The following is a 23,625-nucleotide window of genomic DNA, read 5'->3' as shown; positions in this document are numbered from 1 at the left end:
AAACTAAGCAAATTAAACTAAGCCAAGCCACTCAGGAGTGCAGGTGAGGTCAAACAAGTCCTCAACAGCAAGACAAATTAATAAGTGTGTCTACTCAACCGCTTCTAAAAGGACAGAGTGTTTCAAGGTAAGAGCATTAAGGTAGATTTAGTCTCACAATCAAATGAAGAACTGAAATCAGTTCTTCCTCAGGTGATACTCATAGGTCTCAAGGAAACAGCCTGCAGAAGCTAGTGCATGCTCCAGACCTAATTAGTAATCCTGATGAACAAGGTTAATTTTCAAAGTCACTGAAAACACGGCGCTTAAGAGGGTTCTCTCTCTGCATGGAGAAGTATTGTCAAAGTCACCTTGTAGTTAGCACCACTTACTCATTGTAAAGAATTAATTACCTACCCATCTGGTCAGCGATACTATCCTCACTTCTTTGCCAGCTGGGTGTGGATTTGCCGCTACCACCCGTATCTGATTGCGTGTTCTGCCTGTCAATGGAAGCAGGGGATCTACGGCTAATTCCAAACCTGTTGTAACACCCCAAAAAACAAAGCAGATAATGATTTTAAAACATGCATGGTTCTCACACAAGGGGAAAAGAGCACCTTTAAGAAGCTAGTGTCAAACAAGGGGGCAGAGCAATACATAGCACAATTGCTTGATGGATTTATAATGCTTTTCCATTTAATTTTTGTGGCAGCTCTGAGGACCCATTTAGCACCTTTAAGGCATAAGATTACAGTACACATTTATTAAGCATCTCTGATCAAACCCACCTGATTATAGTGAATACAATTAAAAACCAGACCAAACCAGCCAGGAATAAAAATTATTAGTTTTCATTTACATAGATGTATACATGGAAAAGTGATCAGACCTTTACACAGTTACAGAAAATTGACCACAACAAGTAAAACTTAAAAGTCTGGATAAAAGCCATGTAGTTTGGAAATGAGGTGTGTTTATCAAGAAAAGGTAACAAGAAAGGATTCTTTTAACTGGCAAAGCACTACCTCAAACTAGTTAAAGTGAGAATCAGAAAGTCTGTTGGGACAATCCCATGGATCTCAGCAACTTTCCTGGGTTCTAAGCAAAAGGCTACACAAGGTCATACCTAGGTGATGCAGACACATATGCAAAGACCACAGACCCATTTCTGATAATATTACACTGCCAAATACTTTAATTAAGCATTTATAAACATGGTTATGGATTCCCAGAAACTGGGAATTATAAATTCTGTAAATTATTAAGTTATTTCATCTTAAAATAATTTGAGTGAACCACTGTAAACTAAATACAGCTGTAGGAAAGCAGTGAGACACATATACCTATTGTTGTTGAAGAAAGAACAGAGCAAAAGGAAACTGTGTTCAATGAACTCTGTAAATCCTGCTAGGTTAGTCAGATGGATTTCGGCTCAATAAAGATACAGGAAGCTCAAGGATGCCTTATATGCCTAAAAGCTTATAAGAATGAAATCTGTAATTCTGTATTACATATAAATCATTTATAAGTCTTTAAGAATTATAGTTGGGTTCAGAATCGATCATTAAGAATTCATCAAGAATAATGTATTTCTGAGGTGTGGGGTTTTGTTTTTTTTTTTTTTTTTTTTTAATTTTTTTTTTTTTTTTTTTTTTTAAATCAGACATACTCTGAAGGAAAACATTCCCAAGATTCTACATGCACAGAGTAACACCCAAAAGAATTACAAAAAGCTGATATATTCTCTTACATATGAAGGAGATTCTCCAGCTCTAAGTGTCTAACATAGCAACAGAAAGTAAAATACCCAGACTGTGCTTTCTACTTATTCTACCAGCTGCCCCACACGACCTCCAACATAAAACAGACATCTGCCCAACTGTCAGAACAAGCTCAGTGTGGCTATCCCATCTGAAAGTTCATGTCCTTGTTAACTCAAATGAACCCGCCAAAGAAACATCCTATGACTCAGAACAATAAAAGCCCACTCCCATCCTTAAAGACAAGAAGCTGAAACATGCCTGTACATGAGCACAGCTACAAAATGTCACATTTGAGATTTGGGCCTTCTAAATTTTACCCAAACATGACCTGACTTCCCTTTGTTCACCACTCCCTGGTACAGCCAACATACAGTTTAATGAAAAAAAAATGGGAAAAGAAAACCTGGATATATCTGCCTTCTGAATACAAACGATTTAAACAGAAATTGCATTAAGTGTGTAATGTTTTCCCTTTTCTGTTCACACAGACTAGCTATGATTTTAGTTAACCAAATACCTAAATTAAACATGATTAATTCAATACCAATTCAACAGATGCATAAAAAGGTCTAAACACAGCATTTCAAAATTTGAACACTGATCTCAGGTGATTTTCAACCTTTTAAGACTTGTAAAATGGGAAGAATATCTTTTCATGATAAAATAACTTGAAGTTGATATCTAAAAGAAAAAGCCAAAACCCTCCAAAAACTTTGCTGCAATGAAGCTGCACTACACCAATATTTTATTTTCTATGCGTTGTCCTCTTACTTAAACCCCATAATGGTCATCTGTATAACAGCAGTCAATTTTGCATTTGGCAGATATTTTATGGTGTGGGATCTTTTTTTCAAGATTAGAGAGATACGAAACCGCCGTGTTTCTAATTGAATTTTATTAAAATCACTGTTCTACTAATTTGAGTGACAAGAAATGTCTTTAGATCGACTTTTTTTTTACACGAAGTGGGCTATTTAAAAAAGGAACAATAAATGCAGATGGTACTACATTCTATGCTGCTTAAATATATAGGCCATTAGGTTATGTAGGAATGAACCCAAAAACTTGGAGAAATCAATATGGATTAAAAGAACAGTGAAATTGTTTAAATATACATTTTACATATATATATATGTTATAAGACGACACTCATTATTTCAGTATTTTGAATTTTGGTTTTACATTCTACAATCATTTATTACATATACGTATCTTCAGGTAAACACAGTCTAAGTATACAAAACACACATACATACATCAAGATCAATCTGGATATTTTTGAAGGAAGTGAGGCTTTTGCCTATACCCAGCTCAGGACAAGGACCAACAATGCAGAAGAGGCAGCAGTTACTGCTCTTACCGATGTCTGACAGAGGTTGGACTCACACCCACGCTTCCAGTCATTTAAGTTTCACAAACTTTCTAAATCTGTCATAACATGCAACAAGACAGAAATGTATACACAAATTATGCAGCTGAGATTTCCTGCACTGGGAAATCTCAGGGACTGGCACACTCAGGGCATACTGGAGCCTCACCTTGGCAAGATTACCTTCAGGACATGATGCCCCTCTGCTAGGTACCTACTCCAGCCCCCCCTTCTCTTCAACATCTGAACAATTGAATGCTACAATCTCCCTCCCCTATTTTAACAACATATATGGCTTTATCACTGACCAGCTCTACCTGGTTGTTTTGTCAATTATCAGGCCTAGCATAAAGGACACAGCCAGCATAAAGATGAACCAATAACCACATTGTATTTGATACAAAAGGGTCAGTACATGGGTGAGCGCTGGTGGTACAAACAAGTCAGATTATAATCGACATCGGTCCCACTGACCCTAACAACGACACCACACGACCAACAACGGGTGGAATAAATGGTGACATGCAGTCTCCCAGAGAAGGGATGGGAGACAACCGAGTCAACAAGGCAAATACACAAGACCAAGGAAACCACATACTGAATCTCTACACAGCCTGCGTATAAAAAAGCCAGATCTGACTGAAGCCCAGTCCCAGGGAGGCAGGAGGTCCTTCCCCAACAGGGAACTCTGCACAGGGCATCCACCTCACAGACAGACACTGCCCCTGCCTGCAAGGGGTCCCAGCTTTTATCCCTAAGTGGGACACCTGACCATTGCTTACTTAATGTGGGACACCTGGGGCTCCTTTACCTAATGGCTTTCCCTGCAAGGCCAGCACCCTGGAGGGAAGCTTAAAGGAAAACTCATCCCCCCTTTGTGAAGGGCTGTGGGAATCACCCATATGTCAACATTAATTGGGGCTTGGGGTTGAAACCCCAGCATTTCACTGGTATATCAAACATCACTACAGAGCTGCCCTGAATCTGGTGTCAGACAAATCTCAAGACATGATGCACATGGAACTGCAATGATTTTTAGTAATGTGACAAACATTACTTTGCTTATCAAGGCAAGGGAAAGTTTCCTTTATAATTACATTTTTCAAGCTTTCCACTTAGCCTAGCAGAAAATATTTGGAAAGTCCTGAGTAGATATGATTAATGTGTACAAGGACAGTATGGGAGGCAAAGTGTTTTTTCTGTAAGAGTAGAACATAATAGCCAAATAAGTAAGAGTTTAATAAGCATTTTTCTTTTTTATAAAAAGCATCCAATAAGGAATGTGCAAAGTTTATATATAAATTACATCTTCATTATGCCCTTTAAAATGTGTTCTCTTTCACCGAATTAAAACTTCAAAACCAAAAAGACTATATATGCAAGGTTTCTAGGACAAATCTCTGCTGAACTTGCAAAATGCTCCAAGAATGCTATAGTGAACATATGTGTATAAATTAACTTAAAAGATGGAAAAGGGTTGGGATGGGCACCGCTGCGCTCTGAGGCCCATTCAAAACAAACCCCGGCGTGTCTGAAAATCCCTTCCTACTCAAGCAGTTATGGTTGTGATGGTCTGAGGATACATGGCAGGAATACCTTGCTTGTAGAGCAAATGATGTAGCTGGGAAAGAGCAATCAAGATACTGGGAGCACAAGCTGCTCTTCAGAATTCAAGGCAACGCAAGTGCTGCTGGCATGAATGAGCCAGGAAGCATGCGGTGCATAAAGAGGTAAGTGCTTCTTCCAGCTGCAGAGCTCTGGACACACTTCTGTTTAGTTTCCTTACAGCAAAGTTTAATGGGTTTAAAGCAAGTTGCCTAATGTCAGTAGGACTTAAGCACAAGCTTAAACAATGACCTGAGCAGGTCTTAGTCTCAGGAATCAAAGCATTCATGAAGGTGTGCAGCAGAAAAGAGTCAGCCTCTTCAGAAAACCTCAAGTTGGGGTGCAAGGAGGAGGACAGGGAGAACAAATCTCCAGCACTCTGCAGCAAGAAACAGCACTTGTTCAAACACATGCTCCGAACAGCATTCTCTGGACTGACCCAGACCAGTATCTTCTTACAGGACCATCAACAAGCAAAAGACAGTGCCTGGCACTAAGCAGTTCCCGACAGTGGTATTTAATCTTACTAATAATATAATAGAGAAAAAGATACTTTTACTTTATGAAAGACCCAAACCAGAAAGAATTACACACCATGACCTGCAATATACTCAAGACAACTTCAGAGGGAAGCTTTGCAACATGAACTATCAGCAGTTTTGCCCCTTTATCTTCTCTATAGGAAGTAATTTGGAACGTGGCAGACAGCTCTTCTGCTGCCAATTATTTTTTTTTTCCTACTTGGAGATACTTGATTTATTGCTCCTTTCAGTGCTCTCTGAAAATGATACAGATTTAATTTCTTCCTCTGCAAGTTGCCCCTTACGCTGACACCGGATCACTTCACAGAGTTTGGGGATTTCTGGAAAGTTGGAAGAGAGCACCTACAACAGGATGACTGAATATGTGAAAAGGATGCTAGCTGTGGTTTACTCAGCACTTTTGTGCCTACACATCTGAAGTCTTAGTTCCACTCAACACTACTTTACTTCGACTATTAGCACAGACTATAAGTCCCACATCTATTACTTATTTTATTTTAGAATCCAAACCTGTGAAATGAAGTAATTTGCAACATGGAACCAGTACCTTCGATGAAGATTTTTAAATACATAAAAGTCTCTTTTGTACCTGAGCATCTGTAGACTATGATTAGAAAGAGGTTAGGTTGCAAAGGGAAAAGGTGGAAGCAAGGGATTTTTTAAAACTGACTTTTTCAAGAAGCATGACAGTGGTATTTGAAAACAGACCTGTTTTAATGCGTGTAAACAACAGCTGACAGGAGGCTACGTAAGCACTCCTTTAGTTTAATATACATTACAACAAATGGAACAGAGAACAAAAACCCTGCCTAAAAAGAATATGAAAAAAGTCTGGTGCCTACCCTTCCGGCATAGATTTTTGTCTGTATGTGCCCCCACCAGAGCCAGTCTCACTTGAGGATGATAAATTGCTTGGAGAATTACGGCACTGCTGCGATCTTGCTAAGGCAATAGATGAAACTGTGACGTAGACATCAGAACCAGGAGACAACCTGTTCGGAGCAAATGAACCAGTCGGATCAGCAACAATGAACAGCAGTATCATAGTGCACAGCATGATGGACAACGTCATGAAAACTGTCACAGCAGCAAAGAACATGGCTTCATGGAGACAGCCGAAATGAAGTCAGTTGAAGGATCAGATGTTTTTGCCTCACTAATCTACTGGAGACCATGAAAAATCTGCTGTAAAAAGATGGATACAGGGGAGTAAATGACGAGAGGCAAGTGTGGAAGGAAAACCCTGGCACATACTAGGAAAACAGCCCGGTTTCTGAAGTCCTGACTTGTTTTTACAGATTGCTGGTAAGGAACAATGAAGCATGATATTCCTCACTGAAATACCAAATAGAACAACATATTTCTAATTCTCAAACTCCTGCATGTAATTTAAACTAACTGAAGTGAGCTGTCTATGCAAACTCTTCCAAGAGTACTGAGCTCGTCTCTATGCCACCAAACTTGCGCAAATTGTATCACAAGGATTAAAAAACTGTGTTTTTTATAAATACCTTAAAATCCTCCCTAAAAACTTAACATTCTAATATAAAGCTCAACATATCAGACCTCTGGTTGAAAATACAGACCTGAGTCATCTGAAGCTTTCTCCTGTCAGAATAACCACACAGCAAATAAACGGGCTAGAATTACAACACATGCACCTGGGCAGGATGGCTGGAAGCAGTAGGCTTATACTGCTCAACTCGTATATCTTGTTCTGTAGTTGAAGGCTTTTTGAGATCATTTTCTGCCTTGTGCATTTTGTTTCTCAAACCCCAACCAAATTTCACTGCTGCTAGCTAGTTCTTTGTTCTGCTCAGCGGTGACCGAAGCCATTCAGAACTTCTGCAGCGACTTGAGTGGAGTTTGAATTACACCATCCACAAACACCAAAATCCTACTGTGAACACAAACCTTTACTCATTTTAACTAGGAAAAATACTGTAACTTACACAAGTTAAACAGCAATTTAACTTTTAACATTTTAAGAAATGCGTATTGACTTTAGAGAAACACACAGTTGCCTCAGTACACAACTCGGGTCTGTGGGTTTACAAGCCTAGCCATTTAATCTATATCTACAAAGGAGTGGCAGATTTTAATCACCTCTCACAATACTGTAAGAACTTTTAAAGTACACAAACTCTTTTGAAAATTAAAAAACACTGCACTGATTAATGTTACTTGTGTGTGTGTATATATATATATATATATGTATCCAAAGAGACTGTGTGTGTATATATATATATACACACACACACACATTTAGATCAAATGTGGTTTAGTCCCCCTCAGTAATTGGCAAAAAAGCAGTAAACTAACAAAATCTTAAAATGTAAAGAGCACTAGGACCAGACCAAACATCTTTATCATCTGGAATTTCAAGCACATATGACTAATAGTAACTCCTTTTCCCAGACAAGAAAGAAATGATCTAACACCTGACCATCACAAGACCATACCAAAGCCAGTAATTCCCTTCCCTCTACTGAACTGAATTTAGCTTATCTCACTTTTATCAAACAACAATTCTGAAATATTTGATTGCAAAGAACACAGTTCAAGAGCTGGAAACTTGGTGAGCCATGAGCCTAGCAGTTAATTTTCCCAGTGGCACTCTTATAAAGAGAAAAAAAAAAAGTTCCGCCAACAAAATTAAGTGCTCTCAATAGCATTCACTCACCTACATAAGGCACACACATTTAAACTCAGTTATGCTTGCAGAGCATAAGTATGACCTTTTTTCCCCAATAATAAATTAGAATTTATGGCAAGGAAACCAATTACTTCTTGCATAATTTCTGTAAAATGATTTCCTTTTGGAAAATGCTTACATTTTCACTTCAGATTCAGCTACGCCTTTTCTTTACTTCCTATGCCTTACCAAAAACTGACAGCGCTGTTCAGAAGGAATGTCAAGATTTCAGAATTATGTTATGGAGTTATAACTCATTTACAAAGATGAAAGACCTTGAGGGCAAACAAAATTGCATTATAAATGTGGTCTGAACAACAGCAGGGAACAACCCGTCAGGTAGGACATCCTATTATTTAAAGCAGCAATATATTTTGCTGGTACAGTTCACAATAGCATTAGAAAACATTAATAGTGAAAGACATTTCATTTTATGTGAAACATATAAATCAGACAAAATAACTTTAAAGTAAATTTGTTCGAATTGACTTTTTGAGCTGCTTTGAAATCTACTGAGGAAAGGCAGTTCCCAAGACAAAAGGAGTATTGTGCTAGTAGTATGCCTCTATAGTTAAGATATCCTGTGCTTGTCTTTTATTTATAATTAAAACCCAAACTAAACCAAGCTATTATGTATTTCAAAAGACAGCTTTAAGAAATTCCAAAATGGTTAAGTGCACGAGTCCCACAACTGAATTTAAAAATAGGCCAAGTGTCCATTGTATTAAACAGATACGATTACACTGCAGTCAACTGACCTGGGATTATACCGTGCACGATATAGTTCGAACAGATCTAGTTCATCCTGAAAGGACTGGTTGAGTCTTGTCACATATGGGAAGAAAATCACCTTCTGTGACAGCAGTGAGTAGGGTGGGCATAAGTTTGTTTAGTATGACAACACAGACATTGAAAGCATGCATCTTGCTCTTAATAAATTAATTTCGATGTCATTAGCTGTAATTTTCCCCACTTCTTCAGTATGCATAGGTATGTACTATACACATCATGAGAAAAATGTCAGTCTAGCACGCTTGGTGCCTATGGCCTACGGCACTCTGTAATTGTACGATCATACACGGGTGCCTCCTCCCTTAGGACCTCTGCCCCACGCAGTTTGATTTTGCACTACAACTTCTCCTGCAAGAGCTGCGCGGCTCAGAAGCAGAGGCGGTGCCGGCTGGCAGAGGAGAAAAGATGGCCTTGTAGTCAAGGCATTTCAGTGCTGACTTAGCAAAGTGAATTCTTATCTTGCGCTTGCCGCAGCACTCCAACATGACCACTGGCATACTTGTTAAAGAAAATTTTTCATTCATTGTCACCAACTGCAAGTTTCGCACAGGCCTTATTTGATTTCAAGGCCTGATTTACTGCTGAGCTGAAAACTTAACCAAAGCAGCTGAAGTCAACTAAGCTGTAATTTGAATATATAAAATATTAACAATGCTGGGCACACTTCCAAATATGAGATGCCCAAAATAAGACACAGCAAATGATTAGTACATAATTTCTCTCTCTACCTTTGTTCTTAATCTGAAGAGGGCCAAAGAAATCTCTTCTCACACAAGAGTTTTGAAAATCAAGTTTAATTAATACCCATGAAGCATTCAAAAACTATAGTAATGGGCACCACTGTAAAGCTTAGAGGGGAATTAGTAATTGCATCTTTACAGCAGGATTTGAATGCCATCCAGTAAATAAGGGATGGAGTAATGAAGAGGAAAAAAAATATATTAAATAGCTCTTCTTTAATGAGCTGCATCCACTGTGTGAACTGAATGAGGCAGATGTCCTCTGTTAAAAGAAATTCTCATAATTTAATCAAAGGAAGTATCAAAAAATATGGTTACACAAGAGTTCTGAATATAATTGCACAGCAAATCTTAATTCTGGCATGCTTACCTTCCATGTGTTGAATTTTGCAATCCTAATAATACTGCACGATGTGACAGTTCTCTGAAAACATTGACTCAATGCTCTTATGTTAAAAAGGAAACCAAACCATTCAAAAAGTAAAAAAGAACATCAGCTTGGGGAAGGGGATAGTGAATGAAACAGAAAACGCATTTATGCTGTCATATTGTACCTTCTCCCACCACACTGTATACCTTCTTAAACATTCGTCTTCAATTTGATCATCGCATTTCAGAAAACATGTCTTATAACAAGAAAAGATAAGGAGATAGGCAATGGGACAACCAGTACAGAATGGCTTCTGTATGAAGAAACACTGAATAAGCTATATGGCCCCATGGATTACACAGAATTTTATCATATCTGCTTCAATCTATCCAAACATGAATTATATTAGATTGAGCAAACAATGATTGTTTATTATGCCTCATGACAAAAAAAGAGGCAGGAGACCTCAACTATCACAAGACCAATGAGCAGGCACCTGGGTGCACCTGGGTAAAGAGAGACCGTCTGCAGCTGTTGAACATAATGAAACAAGGTGCCTGGGCTCCAGGCCATCTCAAAGAGCAGGCAGCTGGGAGGCTGTCGGACCTGCTCAGGAGCCTTCCTTTACACTTGTAAGCATTTCTTATGCTCTTCCCTGGTCCCTGATGATGGCCACTGTCAAACAAGACACCAACTCTTGACATGACACAACATGGCTCTTCTCAGATGTTTTCTGAACACAGGAGTTTGCCCATCCAACCTTTGATTTTCCACTGCTAGGTCCAGCTCTAGGTCCTGGTGCCAGTAAGGAACACATAATATGTAATCTCACATTAGCACACATTTTAATTTGAAGAACATTTTGAAAACTTTAAAATAACAAATTCTCAAAGCCTGTGAGGCAGGCAATGCTCGCTCTCGATGCTACAATGCTCACCTGACAGGTGGCAAGATGAGCACAGACACCTGCTTGTTTATGTTAGGAAAAACGTCACTGATCCAAGCTAAGCAGCAGATTAGGATTTTTATATAATATGGGAACAGTTTAAACTAGAATCTATCTGCAGGAGTTAACCTATAAACTGCTACTGGCACAGTTACTGTCACCGATTACACACAAGCATTGTTCAAAGCAGTTTTAGGGCAAGACTGTGCTCTAAAGTCCTCAATAAGACTTAAAACCAGTCTTAAGGAATATTGTTCTATTATTTCCATACTGTGGAATTTTACAGCCAGTATTTGACTGCAGTCATGCTGTAATTCAGTTTTTCATTGGGTTCAAAATATTGACTGGGTTCAGAAATTTTCTAGTTAGAGCTTTGAGCTTTCATCCAGAACAGCACTGAACTGCACAAGTCCAGCAGCATGCTTTGCTCGGTGGTTTTCACATTTTACAAACATTTGCTGGATCAAGTTTTAGTTAAGACTGCTTACAGTTTATAGTAAGTTATTTTCTAAGAAGAGATTACCATCTAACACTACCTCTTTCCTTTCCTGGTATATTTTTTGCTTAATAAAATCTGGAAACCAAGTATACAAAATAAAAACTGAAAACTGGGAAAGGGGTGGGGGAACCAAGCTCTAAAATGACATTTTCTCCAATGACATTAGCTCTGGCATACTTCACAGATATGTGGTTTATTGATCTTTTCCTTAATGTATCACTCTGATACTTATTCTGGGTTATAGGCTATATAGTGTCCCACGTGGACTACTTAATGTTGTGAAAGAAGCCATAACTTTGAATTTATCGCATTTACATGATTAGATTTTCCAGTCTTAACGTTGCAGTAACATTAGAGATTTATTTTAAGATTCATAAAGTTTCATGTTGTTTTTCCTGCCTACAAATATTAATATACATTGAAGGACCCAGGATACTATGTGGACCAGAGAGAATTTAAGTATAAACTAGTGAGATGGATACATGAAGACAATCCAATAATGGCAAACTTACATACTCTGCTGGTTTGTTTAATTCAGTATACATCTTTAGAGACTCTAGCAATATAAAGTGATCATCAGTAAAATATCACTAGTAGGTAATCCAAAAAGTGTTAAGCCTGTACTCTCTGTACTCTGAGAGCACTTTGTACTCAAAAAGAAAAACACTTGTCTGTTAAGCTGTTATTGTTTAAATCCCTCAAATATATTTTTTTTTTTCTGAATTAATATAAGTCATGGATTTTTTGCTGATATGTTACCATTAAAATGAGTTCCATGTCAGGTCTGATACATCAGAAATATTATAATACCTCTATATCATTCTTTGAAATCCCACGTGCTGGAGCTACAGCTAACGACAGTTCCAACCTTCTGTGGTCCCATGGTATCAACACTAGTTCAAAAAATCATCTCAGAGGGCCACATGAATCAATTTACTGTGGGTTTCTCAGCTGCCACGTCCCTTAAAACAGAGATCACAAATTACAGATCGCTGTTTCTTGGCGGCAGATGAGATATGCCATCACTGCGCCCAGCTCAGTAAACGAAGAATGTGCAATCAAAAGGCAGGAGCACAAGAGGCATAAATGCCAGCTCCAGTCTCAGAACAACTAAGTATTAAGATCAGTCAAACATCAGCAAGACTGAGCTGTGGCTCAGCACTGAAGAAATGCAAGTGGTAGAGAGATATCTAAACCACAACCAAAGCTCGAAATTGAGGTTACAGCTATAATTTAGTACTTAAATTACTTATTGATGCTGATCTTCATAGGTGTTTCCAGCCTCACTGACACTTAGGCAGTACTTTCTTTGTGAAAGTGAAGCTCTAATGGTAGTAAGGAAATATAGGTTATCTGTACTGCTTTGCTAATGACGGGCGTTTTCCTCTAAAACCCCTTAAAATTTCTGTATAGAACATAAATACTGCAGGGAAAGAGACACTGAAGTAGCCGGTGGGGTCATGTCTATAATCCTGTCAATCAGAGAGTCCTTGCTGGATCACAGGGACCACCATATAGATCCCGCTACCCGTATTACCAGGCTATCCCTTGGTCTTCCATTTCTCCAACCGAGAGCTCAGCAAAGTAAAAATGGTAGGGAGCAAAGCACAGGAGAGCAGCATCACTGCTACCTGTGCCAGAAACAAGCACAGATCCCAGCACCTCCCGAGAGGTGATCTTTCCACTATGGAAAGTATGAATGTTGGTGGGGAAAAAAATTGAGACAATAGTTAAGAGGGCTATGAAAATCCCATCTTTGTTGATTTTAGAGACAGTAAGAATAGAAGTACCTGAGCTTCCCCAAAAGCCATGCTTTCTCTTATCATGCAAAGAAAAGGCAAATGAGTATTGGAGTGAGCTTACTGCTTTTTTTTTACCTCCTGTATTCCTTTAAAATGACAAAAACATATTTTTCTTCACTTCAACTGGAAACACATTAACCTTCTGCAGCTGCTGTTATATTTAAACTTGATCCAGCCAAGACTAACATGTTTAGCAGACCAAAAAGATAAGAGAGAAGACATTTTTCAGGCATCCAAAAAAATTCCCAGCCGAACTTAAAAGCTACATTGATAATACACTTTTAAGGATTAAAAGATACAAGAGAACCCTTTTTGAAAAATAATTTAGAAAAATACTTAAAAGAATGTCTAGAGATGAAAAACCCCAGCCACATGCCTTGAAAATTAAGGAAATGGAAAGTCAGAAGTTTCACTTTTTGAAAACAAATACTGAGTATATGGAAATGTAATTTTCACTTTGCAAACATTTGTCAGGCCATAACCCCCCTCTAAAAGCATCCAGTGACTGGATAAATCTTGGACGCTTTAGGTGTGTGATGCTGCCCACAGAGGATTTTATGCGCAAGAAAAACACAGTTAATAACACCCTGTCTCCTAGTGCAGCCAGATGTTCACGCTCCTCCACACGAGTTGTGGAACAGCCAGCTCCATAACTCTTTGGTTATGTATTGTGTTTGTGTGGCAAGGTTTTGGTACCTGGGGGGGTACAGGGGTGGCTTCAGTCAGAAGCTGCTGGAAGCTTCCCCTGTGTCCGGCAGAGCCAACGCGGCTGGCTCCAGGACAGACCCGTCAGCGGCCGTGGTAGCGCCTCTGGGATAACGTGTTTAAGAAGGGGGAAAAGCTGTTGTGCAACAGCAACTTCAGGCGGAGAGAGGAGTGAGAATATGTGAGAGCAACAACTCTGCAGCCACCAAGGTCAGTGAGTGCTGCAGGCGCGGGAGCAGAGATCCCCCCGCAGAGCATGGGGCAGACCCTGGGATGCTCCCAGAGGAGGCTGTGACCCCGTGGGAAGCCTGCCCTGGAGCAGGCTCCCGGCAGGAGCCGTGGTCCCAAGCAGCCCGGGCTGGAGCAGGTTTGCTGGCAGGACTTGCGACCTCAGGAACACACGCTGGAGCAGTTCGTGGAGGACTGTCTCGCGTGGGAAGGACCCACACTGGAGCAGGGGAAGTGTGTGAGGAGTCCTCCCCATGAGGAGGAAGGAGCAGCAGAGACAACAGGTCATGAACTGACCACAACCCCCATTCCCCGTCCCCCTGTGCTGCTGGTGGGGGAAGGAGGTAGAGAAAGTGGGCATAAAGTTATGTCTGGGAAGTGTGGGGAGGTGTTTTATTTGTCATTATCCTACTCTGATCCGATTGGTAATAAATTAAGATGATTTCCCTTAGTCAAGTCAGTTTTGCCTATGAGGGTAATTGCTGAGTGATCTCTCCCTATGAGCTTTTTGTTTTATTTTTCTCTTCCCTGTCCAGCTGAGGGGGGCAGTGACAGAGAACCTTTGGTGGGCACCTGGCATCCAGTCAGGGTCAACCCACCACTGGTTAATACCATGAAAAGATGGAACCATCTGAAAAAAACCCAGCAACTCAACTGAATCTGTCCTTCTGCCACTGCCTTAAACTTTGCCCAGGTATTACTATGTCTTCTGTAATTACAGAGTGAGATTCTACAGCACTGGAGAGAGCAAAAACACCCAACACCCCAACCCCTATTCCTTTCAAATTCAGGATCTGCCTGTCTTCAGCTGTAACAGGCAGATATGGCCTGAAGCCATGCAGTTCTCATGTTGGTCCAAATATACCACTAGAGAGCTAAATCCAGTGTCCCACTGGCTTCTGCAACCTTTTCCACGATCTTCCCGATTGTTTCAAATGATACGTGCTCTCAGTGTCACAAATTTTCCTTTTCAGCTCACACTGACGGGAGTTTTAAGTATACATCTATTCAACTCACATAAAGCTACAACTGGGGAGGCAATCTCTAATTGTGAGTGCAGATATATGACAGTGTCTAATGAAAAAGAAAGTAAAAAAATTAAGTCCTTACCAACTATTATGATTTCCTAACAAGGTGTCCTACACAGAAGTTTCCGTTTCACCTTGGCAGTTTCTTGGTCTTGGCTGTACTATCTTTGAACATTTTTTTTTTGTTTTAATCCCCAGTTCTTCAGGATGTGAAAAATGCTTTGAGTTAATTTGTTAGAACTGTCTTTAAATTTTCTACAGTATGCACCTTATTTTCACTGCTTCCTATTTTTCAGCAGTGTAAAGTATGATCAGAATCTGTCTACAGCTTTTTTTTTTTTTTTAAAGGAATTGTCCAAAAGAAGAAATACAAGCTACAAGCTTGTTTCCTTCAATAGATTTTTGTGTAAATGCAGAGACAGTGACAGATTTGTATAGATAATTGAAACAATGACAGTTCATTTGAATACTATCAAATACATCTTTTTCCTTGGAAGAATGGAAATACTGTGACAGGATGTGCCTGATACCTTTATCTTAATTATAATCTCTTTCTTGTTTAAAAAAAAAAAAATAAAATCAAACCCACAAAAAACCCCAAACCACCCTGGAGAAATGCAAACTTGAAGCAATCTCGTCTCTAGCCTAAAAAGTTTGAAAACTCCCCAATTACATACATTTGCTTTTTGTGCTGCTTAGCATTCTCATGCTAAACACCGCGTTAGATGCTATTTTTGCCTTGGGAGCTTTAGATGATTCCAACAAGCCTATAAAACAAGCTAAAATTTTGATTTACTGCAAAATGCGTAAGTTCAGGAACACTTAGATCTAAAACCTCAATTGTAACTAATTTAAAACTTAAATAACAATGCAGCAGTTCTAGAATACCATCCAACACAAGGAAACATAGCCTAACAATCCTGTAACACTTCATTTTCTGGCTAATCATGCCAGGAAAGGTATTTCCTTTTGGCTCATGTTTTGCCCATATTCATATTGCCTTTTGACTAATTAAAACCAAGATTAAAAGCAGTTTTCAGATGCTTAGATAAGTCCAGCATGCTTTTTTCCAGACAAGATGCTGAGCAGCAATGACAAGACACGTACCTCCGACTCTCCAACGGGCGTCCATCGCTAGAAATGCTTCGGGGGATGTTGGCTGCTCGTTCTGGGGGTGGCATTTTCCCTTCTCCTTTCCCAGAGCCAATCCTAGATGTTACTGGACTTTGTATTTGGGATGGTACCTGAGCCACATGAGGTCCCTGTCCTTTGCTTGCATTCCGTTGCCATTTGTTATTATTTCTGAAGGGAAATTTGAATTCATATGACATTCCTTCATTCACTTTGTATTCCATCACTGGCATACGATAGTTTTCTGAAGAACTCCTGGAAATGAAGAAATTTAACATGATACTATAAAAAAATAAAATATATATATTCTGTTCACAAGGATAGAAATCTGAAGGCAGAAGCTCAATCAACATTAAATGTAAGATTTGGCTTTTCAGACACATATTTAATACATTTTAATATTCATCTGATTACTGGGTTGTAAAAGCAAAAAAAATCTGCTTGAAGGGTACCTCCCCTCTTCCTAATTTAAAGAAGTGAAGGGTTTTTGAACTTACCTGCACCCAGACAAATAAGACCTGAAATGTCTGTTCTTTTTGAAAGAAATCTTTCTGATGCACAGATATCAATGGAAACAAGATTCCCATGAAAAAATGCATTACACTTCATTTTCAAACACCTTTAGCTTTGGAGTATCTCAGTTGGTAAATCTGCACATTACGAAAACAAAACACTTGCTCAAAATTGTAGATGCCAAACCCAAAAGATGCCCATTGCTTCCTAAGGATGTACAGGAACAGGACAGAATAAAAACTGGAGTGAAACAGGACATCAGCTAATGCAGTCCATGTAAGATGCAGGACGAACTTCTGCATACATTTAAAAAGAGAGATCTGGAAAGTAGATGTGACCTTCAGCTTCAGTGAGGAGAATTTGACAAATGTATATATATCTATTTAGGTCATTTTTGTATTGTGATTACTTATCTACACACATCGTTATCTAACGGGAAGGAAAAGTAAACAATCAGTGCAAAATTTTCTACCTCTTCCTCTAAATGATTACACCATTCGTACTGAGAAATATCAGTATCTCTTCCCTGCTAAAATACAAAGCAAACCAGGTAACCTGTTATCTGGCTATGCTGACATTAGCAAGTTGTGCAGTCTCATATGAATAGACAAAATGAAACCATCAGTGCTGAGGTCTTGCTGTCCACAACATACACATTTTGTTTACTTTGGCCTACCCTCTAGTCTTGACCCGCAAATTAAATCAGCAGTTGGAAAGCAGAGGTGTGCTTCGGAAGCACATCTAGTGAGGCTTCAGCTGAAAGGAAACGTTTGTGTGCTCCTGGGCCACTCTGATGTGAGCCACTGCATGGCAGATGGGGATGATCAGGAGGTTCGTCTTCAAAGTCCGCTCACAACCTAACAAAAATCTGGATGCCATTGTTTTTAACTTTCTCTTCATGTCTCCTGCTGTTCCTTTCCTACTGATTATACGCTTGAGTACTTTGGGTTTCTCTTTTTTTTGCAAACAGAGGTACAGTTTAAGAAGCAAGAAAATACAATTTCCTCTTGCTGCTGTGTCCTCACCTTGAAGGTCTGCAATCAGTCCACTAAATGAGTTCAGGGGCAGTGTTTTAATGACCGTCTTTTAGTAGAGATATAACCATAACAAAGCCTGCCCTCTGTGTAGGGCATTAGATTGTGAATCAGGGTATTTGGATATATTTTTATATCTGCCACTGACCTTGTACACTTGCCTGTTGGCAAGTCACCTTATCTAACTGCATCCCTGCTCTTCCTCCAACTTCATGACGATCAATTTATTAGGATAGGGATTACTTCTCATATGACTGTACTATACCAAGCAGAACTGATCTTCCTCTTAGCTACGGTTTGTAGAAGTTACTATAGTAGAAATACTCAATGACCTCCAGAGGACATAACGTAAGGACTCCAATTATGGAAAACTGACTGCCAAATGAGAAATTGCTTTGTGCAAAGATTTAAGTCAAGTCTCTAGTAATATATGTAGGATAGCCACAAATTCGAGACACAGTTCCTAAACCTAAATGATTCTCGATACAGCAAGCAGGATAAAGAGTTGCTTTATGAAATTTTAGAACTAGGCAATAATCCACCATGAGCATTTACTCACTGCAGGACAACAACAAAACTCACTGATGCTGAGTATCATATTTCAAAAAGTGCAGTAATTTCTCTTCCCACTATGGGTTTGGATCCACTAAAGCTAAACCTACTTTTGGTTGTACTTAATTTAGTTCAGGAATAATAGGATCTGTGCTTTCCACACAGATTTTTCTGCTCTAATCCTTTTGCCATGATTGCAGCTAAACTTTCCATTTGCTCGGGCTGCTAAATACTGTACAAAAGCTTCCCAAATACCTCATGGGTGACCTTATGCCACTGCTCATTTTAATCCCTGACATGTATTCAATTTTCCACTGACAACTAAAGGACAAACAAAACTCCTTTTCTCTGTCCTCCTGTTTTGCTGCCAGTTACAAAAGGAGTTAATACGGTTCACAGTAAAAACAAACATGGATTCTTCTTTTATGGAAGTACAAGGCTTTGCTCGAAAACACGATTTCAAATCAATGCAATAAATATGCATTTAAGCTCAGCTCCAACCTTCAGTACACAAAGATTTAGCATCAACCCCTACAGAAATATTGCCTGATTAAAAAACAGCAGTGCAAAACAGTCTCTCACTGCAAGGAAAACATCAAACTTTCATAATCGTACTTGCTTCTTCTTGGCAAATCTGGCATAAAAACCTTGAGCTAGCCTGCAGGCAAATTTAGTCTATTAAAGATCATTCCATTTTAATCATATAGTATTTGCAAGATATTAATACAGGATGTCAGGAACATGGGAATCCGATTTAGTGATGTAGGTGAATGCTACAGACAACTGCAGAGTTCAGATGGGAGCAGTAAAACTTACAGCAAGCTTTAGTGCGAGTTCTGGAAAAATGGAGGGACTTAATGGCCTATTTAGAAAAAAAGCACATATTACTGTTTATTTCTGATCAAGCAACATTTTAAAGCTATAAAAGCAGTAATAACGACACAAGCCTCAGGGCTTAACAGGAATGGGAGCTGAGAGATATTCAGCAAGATCTACTACTAAGTAAAGAAGAATTACAATTTGCAGCAATTTCTCTGGCCAGATCCATACCTGTGATAAACTCTCATCACTTGCAGCCTTTCTTATTTGTGAAAGTAGAAGAATGTAAGGCTATTCATAGCTTTCAAGAATTATGGCCACAGACATTGCAAACTACCAACAAATGGGAAAGGAGGGAAGGAAACGTACAATTAATTTTGACGTATCATAAACACACAACTGTCAACAAAAAGTTGCTTGATTTCCACATTAAATTCCATGGAATTTAAAGGGTACATGAGGTTCTTCACACATTTCATTAAACTTTGGTATTCAGTGAATATGTTGTGGGGCCTGGAGTCTGAATATGGGCAGGTTTTCCTGCTCTCCTCTTTCACCTTACAGTACTAGATGCTGTATTATCACTATACCATGGGTTTCGGAGGTTAACACTTACACTGTGGTGTTTCTTTCCACCCGACCCCACAAATCAAAATATAATCTCAGACCAAAGGTTGCTACTATACAATACCTGCGTGGTGTGCAGTCCTCATACGGAGGGACGATGACAACCTTCACTGTTACTGATGTTCTGAGAAGATCAATCATTTGCTCATGGCTCAGAGTGGCTACAGCCACCTTGCAGATTTCCACCAGCCGGCTACCTTGTCGCAGTCCCGCCTGCCACGCGTAGCCGTAGGGTTCAACATCTGCCACAATGCCTTCATAGTTTACGTGGAAACCAAGCTGACCCAGACCATTCCTACGCAGAGTCATCTCCACTGTTTCACAGCCCTTAGTCACAAGCTGTGAATTGAAATGAAGACAGAATTTAATGCACAGAGAGACTGTCAGTGCTAATGGAGGTTTAAGGGCTCCATTTTTGTACAGTCAACCAACTCCCAAAGACAATGGTGGGACACGATCAAGGAATATATATATATACAGTCCTGGGTACATAATGAGCTGAGATGGGTCTTGTCACTCAAACTAGTATTTTCAGTAAAGTCTGGCTACCCAAGTTCTTCCCTGAAATTTTCACTGAAAGCACAGGAATTTCAGAAGATCCATGGCAGCACACAACAGAAAAAACACATGAGAGTTATACAACACCTCTACTTTATCTTTTGCACTTTAGTAACCAAACAACCACTCTACATTTCTAGCTGTTTCAGTAAACTGCAATATTACATTCAGTCAGAATGTGGTGGCATGCTGCTATGAAGCACAGTAAACTGGGGTCTATGCCAACTCTTCTACATATCATGAGCATGAATACCATCAAGAGCAATTTAATATGGCCCGGTTTTCCCTTTTTCCTGGTCGTTATACAACTACAGTTGTGAAAATAGCGGAATGACAGTGAAATATAACACACTCTTTCATAACTTGGATTAAAAATGAGCATGGACAGAATGTTTCATAGCCAGATACCATGATTCACTGCGTTTTTAGTTTATCACATGCATTCAGAGAATATCTGAAGGTTGCAATAGGGATTGGGACTGCACCCTGCTGGCAACATAATAAATCAGTCTCAAAGACATTACAGCTTCATTTGAAACAAGATACAACAAGCCTATAAAACAGAGAAAGGGAAGGAAAATGAGGAAAAGAAATAAGGTGACACTTCTGTAGTTACTGTGTGGGAGCAATTTATGCATCCGAAGGCTCTGTTTTTTGTTTTTTTTTCTTTTAATATATTGAGATATTTTTGACACACACACACAATCAGCTGAAGTTAGCTGATAACTAATAAAAGTGAAAGCAATATTGGATTTTGAGAAATAAAAGCAGGGAAGTCCTTACAGATTTAACAATAAACAAGTAGAACAGTTTTAAGGATGCCAAGCATACTTAAGTTGAAGCCTCACTTGGCAGCAAGGCGAGAGAAGAAAGAAGGGGAACCAAAATAGAGAACACGTTCTAACCTCCAGCCTTTTGACGATCTCTTTGATATCATCAATGTTGCTGATGAAGCTCTCCAAAGAAACACATTCACCCCTCTCATAGAATATTTTGATATTTGTGTCCGTTGAAGTCCACCCTATCACATCTCGACAGGAGCAATTGAACACCACGCTTTTTGTGTCCTGTTCAATGAGGACTACAAACTCATTAGAGATGCCTAGGAGACAGTCTATTTCCATACCCTTGCTGTAGTCTTTTGCATGGACACTCCATACAATAGCACCAGAACTATAGATCTCTGCTCCTGGATAAGGCTTGGACTTTTCTTTCTTTTTTGAAGCAAGCGAGATGAAGGGGAACTTGCCAGAAGGGTCAATAGGTGTGTTGGTGACATTCTTCTCTGCCAAGTCTTTCAAGTACTCTTGACGGGTCCTGGTGGCCATCGCACGAAACTTCTCTGATTTATGAGCAGCATTCTCTGCATTAATGACTTTGGCTAGCAAGAAGTCCCTGAACACATTTGACTTGGGAAATGTGACACCTTTTGGAATAGGTGGTCCAAAGGATGGTACATCTCTGGATCGTGTCACAGCCACACTAAAAAAAAAAAAAAAAAAAAAAATTATGGAAATTCAGCAGGTTCTGAATACAAAAAATACGTTTCCTTTTTTCCTTAAGCCCTCATTTTTTCTTTTTCTCGGCAATATGCCTATATTTACATTTTAATGTTGCCAGTGTGATTATGTCCCCCTTACTGTATAAACATAAGGCCACTTATTTTTGCATCTAGGCATTTTTGAGTCATCCTCAGTACCACAGCTTAAAGAGCTCCACATGCAAAATCATGTTTTTTTGATAAAGTAATCACTCATGTCTGGCAGTTCTGAATTTTGTTAAATTTGTAATACACATTATCACAAAGGCTAGCTTATAATTTAGCTACCTAAAGCTGAAAGGCTCATCTGAAAGCAATGCGAAGTGTATGACCAATACTTGAAATAGAGATTAAATGGACACATTAAAAAGGTAAAGACAATAAAGTCACCTCACAAGGCCAATTTAACTGTAAGAATAATTGCATGGTGACTGAACGCATATATACACATCACACTACTGATTGTTTTAAATGTCTGTATCAAAAACTGCACTAGCTGATATCACATGCTAGTGACAGAAGCAGACTCAAAATATACTAGAAATAAGAAATTTCTTAGAAGTATGAAGACATATATTAGAAATAGATGCTTTCTTTTTCAACACCTCCTTTTAGTTTCCATACCAAGTGATGGACTGGACAATAAGATGGCCTTAGGCAATGCTGACAAGCTCAGCTATTCTCCCATGTCAATTCTCTTTTGATACAGAGCAGATGAGATGTTTGGCATCACTGAAGATTTGCCATTCCAGTCCAGTATCATTCACTTGGCAGTCTGCCCTCAGAGGAGACTGACAACTGTACTACAACAGTTTTGTGACAAACAGTCCAAATATGATTTACTACATACCTATAACTAGATCTGCAAAAGCATTAACTGATTTTGGCCAAAATATCATGGTAATGTAGTTTTATAAAGAAAAATAGGATGGAACTTGAACACAGTAGAAATGTATGTGGTGTTTCATTTGGAAGACTGGCTGCTATTATCTTCATGCTTTGTTCTAACTTATCTGAATCCTTAAACATAACCAGAGAAATCCACCCCCCCGCCAAATCAATACCTGAGATTGCAGAAATACTAGTAAAGCTTTTTTTTGTGCAGTGAGGTAGGCACATAGGAAGAGTAAAAATAAAAATTAAGTCACCCAATCCTTAACCACATCTTCCAGTTTTGGGTGGTGGAGTGGGTTTTTTTTTTTGTTTGTTTTGGTTTTATTCATTTTGCTTTTTTAAAATTGTATTTTCTGGCAACTGGTATTGAAAGACAGAATTGAGTGTCGTATTTCCTTCAAACGTATGCTAATATATCTAACAGTATACAACAAGGGGTGCTCATGATGCAACCATCTGACTCTTGATCATCTTCAGTGGTCTGTACCGTTTCGGCTAGGATAGGGTTAATTATTCTTCCTAGTAGCTGGTACAGTGTTGTGTTTTGGATTTAGTGTGAGAATAATGTTGGTAACACACCAATGCTTCCGTTATCAATAAGTAGCCCTTAAGACAAGGATTTTTCAGTTTTCAGGTGGGGGGAGGAGTGAGCAAGTGGCTGTGTGGTACCTAGTCGGCAGCTGGGGTTGAACCATGACATGATCCTGAAGGGCCTGTTGTTATGAGATAGAAGCCTAAGTATTAAACAAAATTACTGGATGTAATGAAAAATTACCAGTGACATCTTGTTTGATTAGGTTTTCAACATCATGAATCACAGGGATAAGAATTTGATTTTTAACATATGCTAGAGAAGTTTCAAAAAGTGAACGATGCTGACATAGAATCCAG

At 39.1% G+C, this 23,625-nt stretch overlaps 1 protein-coding gene across 8 annotated transcripts in view; it reads right to left on the bottom strand.

The window, feature by feature from the left end:
* The window catches only part of SIPA1L1 (signal induced proliferation associated 1 like 1), a 218,835-nt gene that overhangs the window by 25,866 nt on the left and 169,344 nt on the right, over nt 1–23,625 (bottom strand). For 7 of the 8 annotated variants that reach the window (XM_026848958.1, XM_026848959.1, XM_026848957.1 and 4 more), the window contains 5 exons: nt 21,206–21,782; nt 19,807–20,081; nt 16,174–16,452; nt 6,104–6,253; nt 397–521 (listed from right to left, as the gene is read on the bottom strand). In XM_026848958.1, coding sequence (XP_026704759.1) covers nt 397–521; nt 6,104–6,253; nt 16,174–16,452; nt 19,807–20,081; nt 21,206–21,782 — 1,406 coding nt within the window. The remainder of the gene's footprint in view (nt 1–396; nt 522–6,103; nt 6,254–16,173; nt 16,453–19,806; nt 20,082–21,205; nt 21,783–23,625) is intronic. The other variant, XM_026848962.1, reaches the window with a different exon arrangement.

The sequence above is a fragment of the Athene cunicularia genome (genome assembly GCF_003259725.1).
Source record: "Athene cunicularia isolate RWA chromosome 5 unlocalized genomic scaffold, athCun1 chr5_part1, whole genome shotgun sequence".
Classification (NCBI taxonomy): Eukaryota; Metazoa; Chordata; class Aves; order Strigiformes; family Strigidae; genus Athene; species Athene cunicularia.
This window is presented reverse-complemented; position numbering and strand designations above follow the sequence as displayed.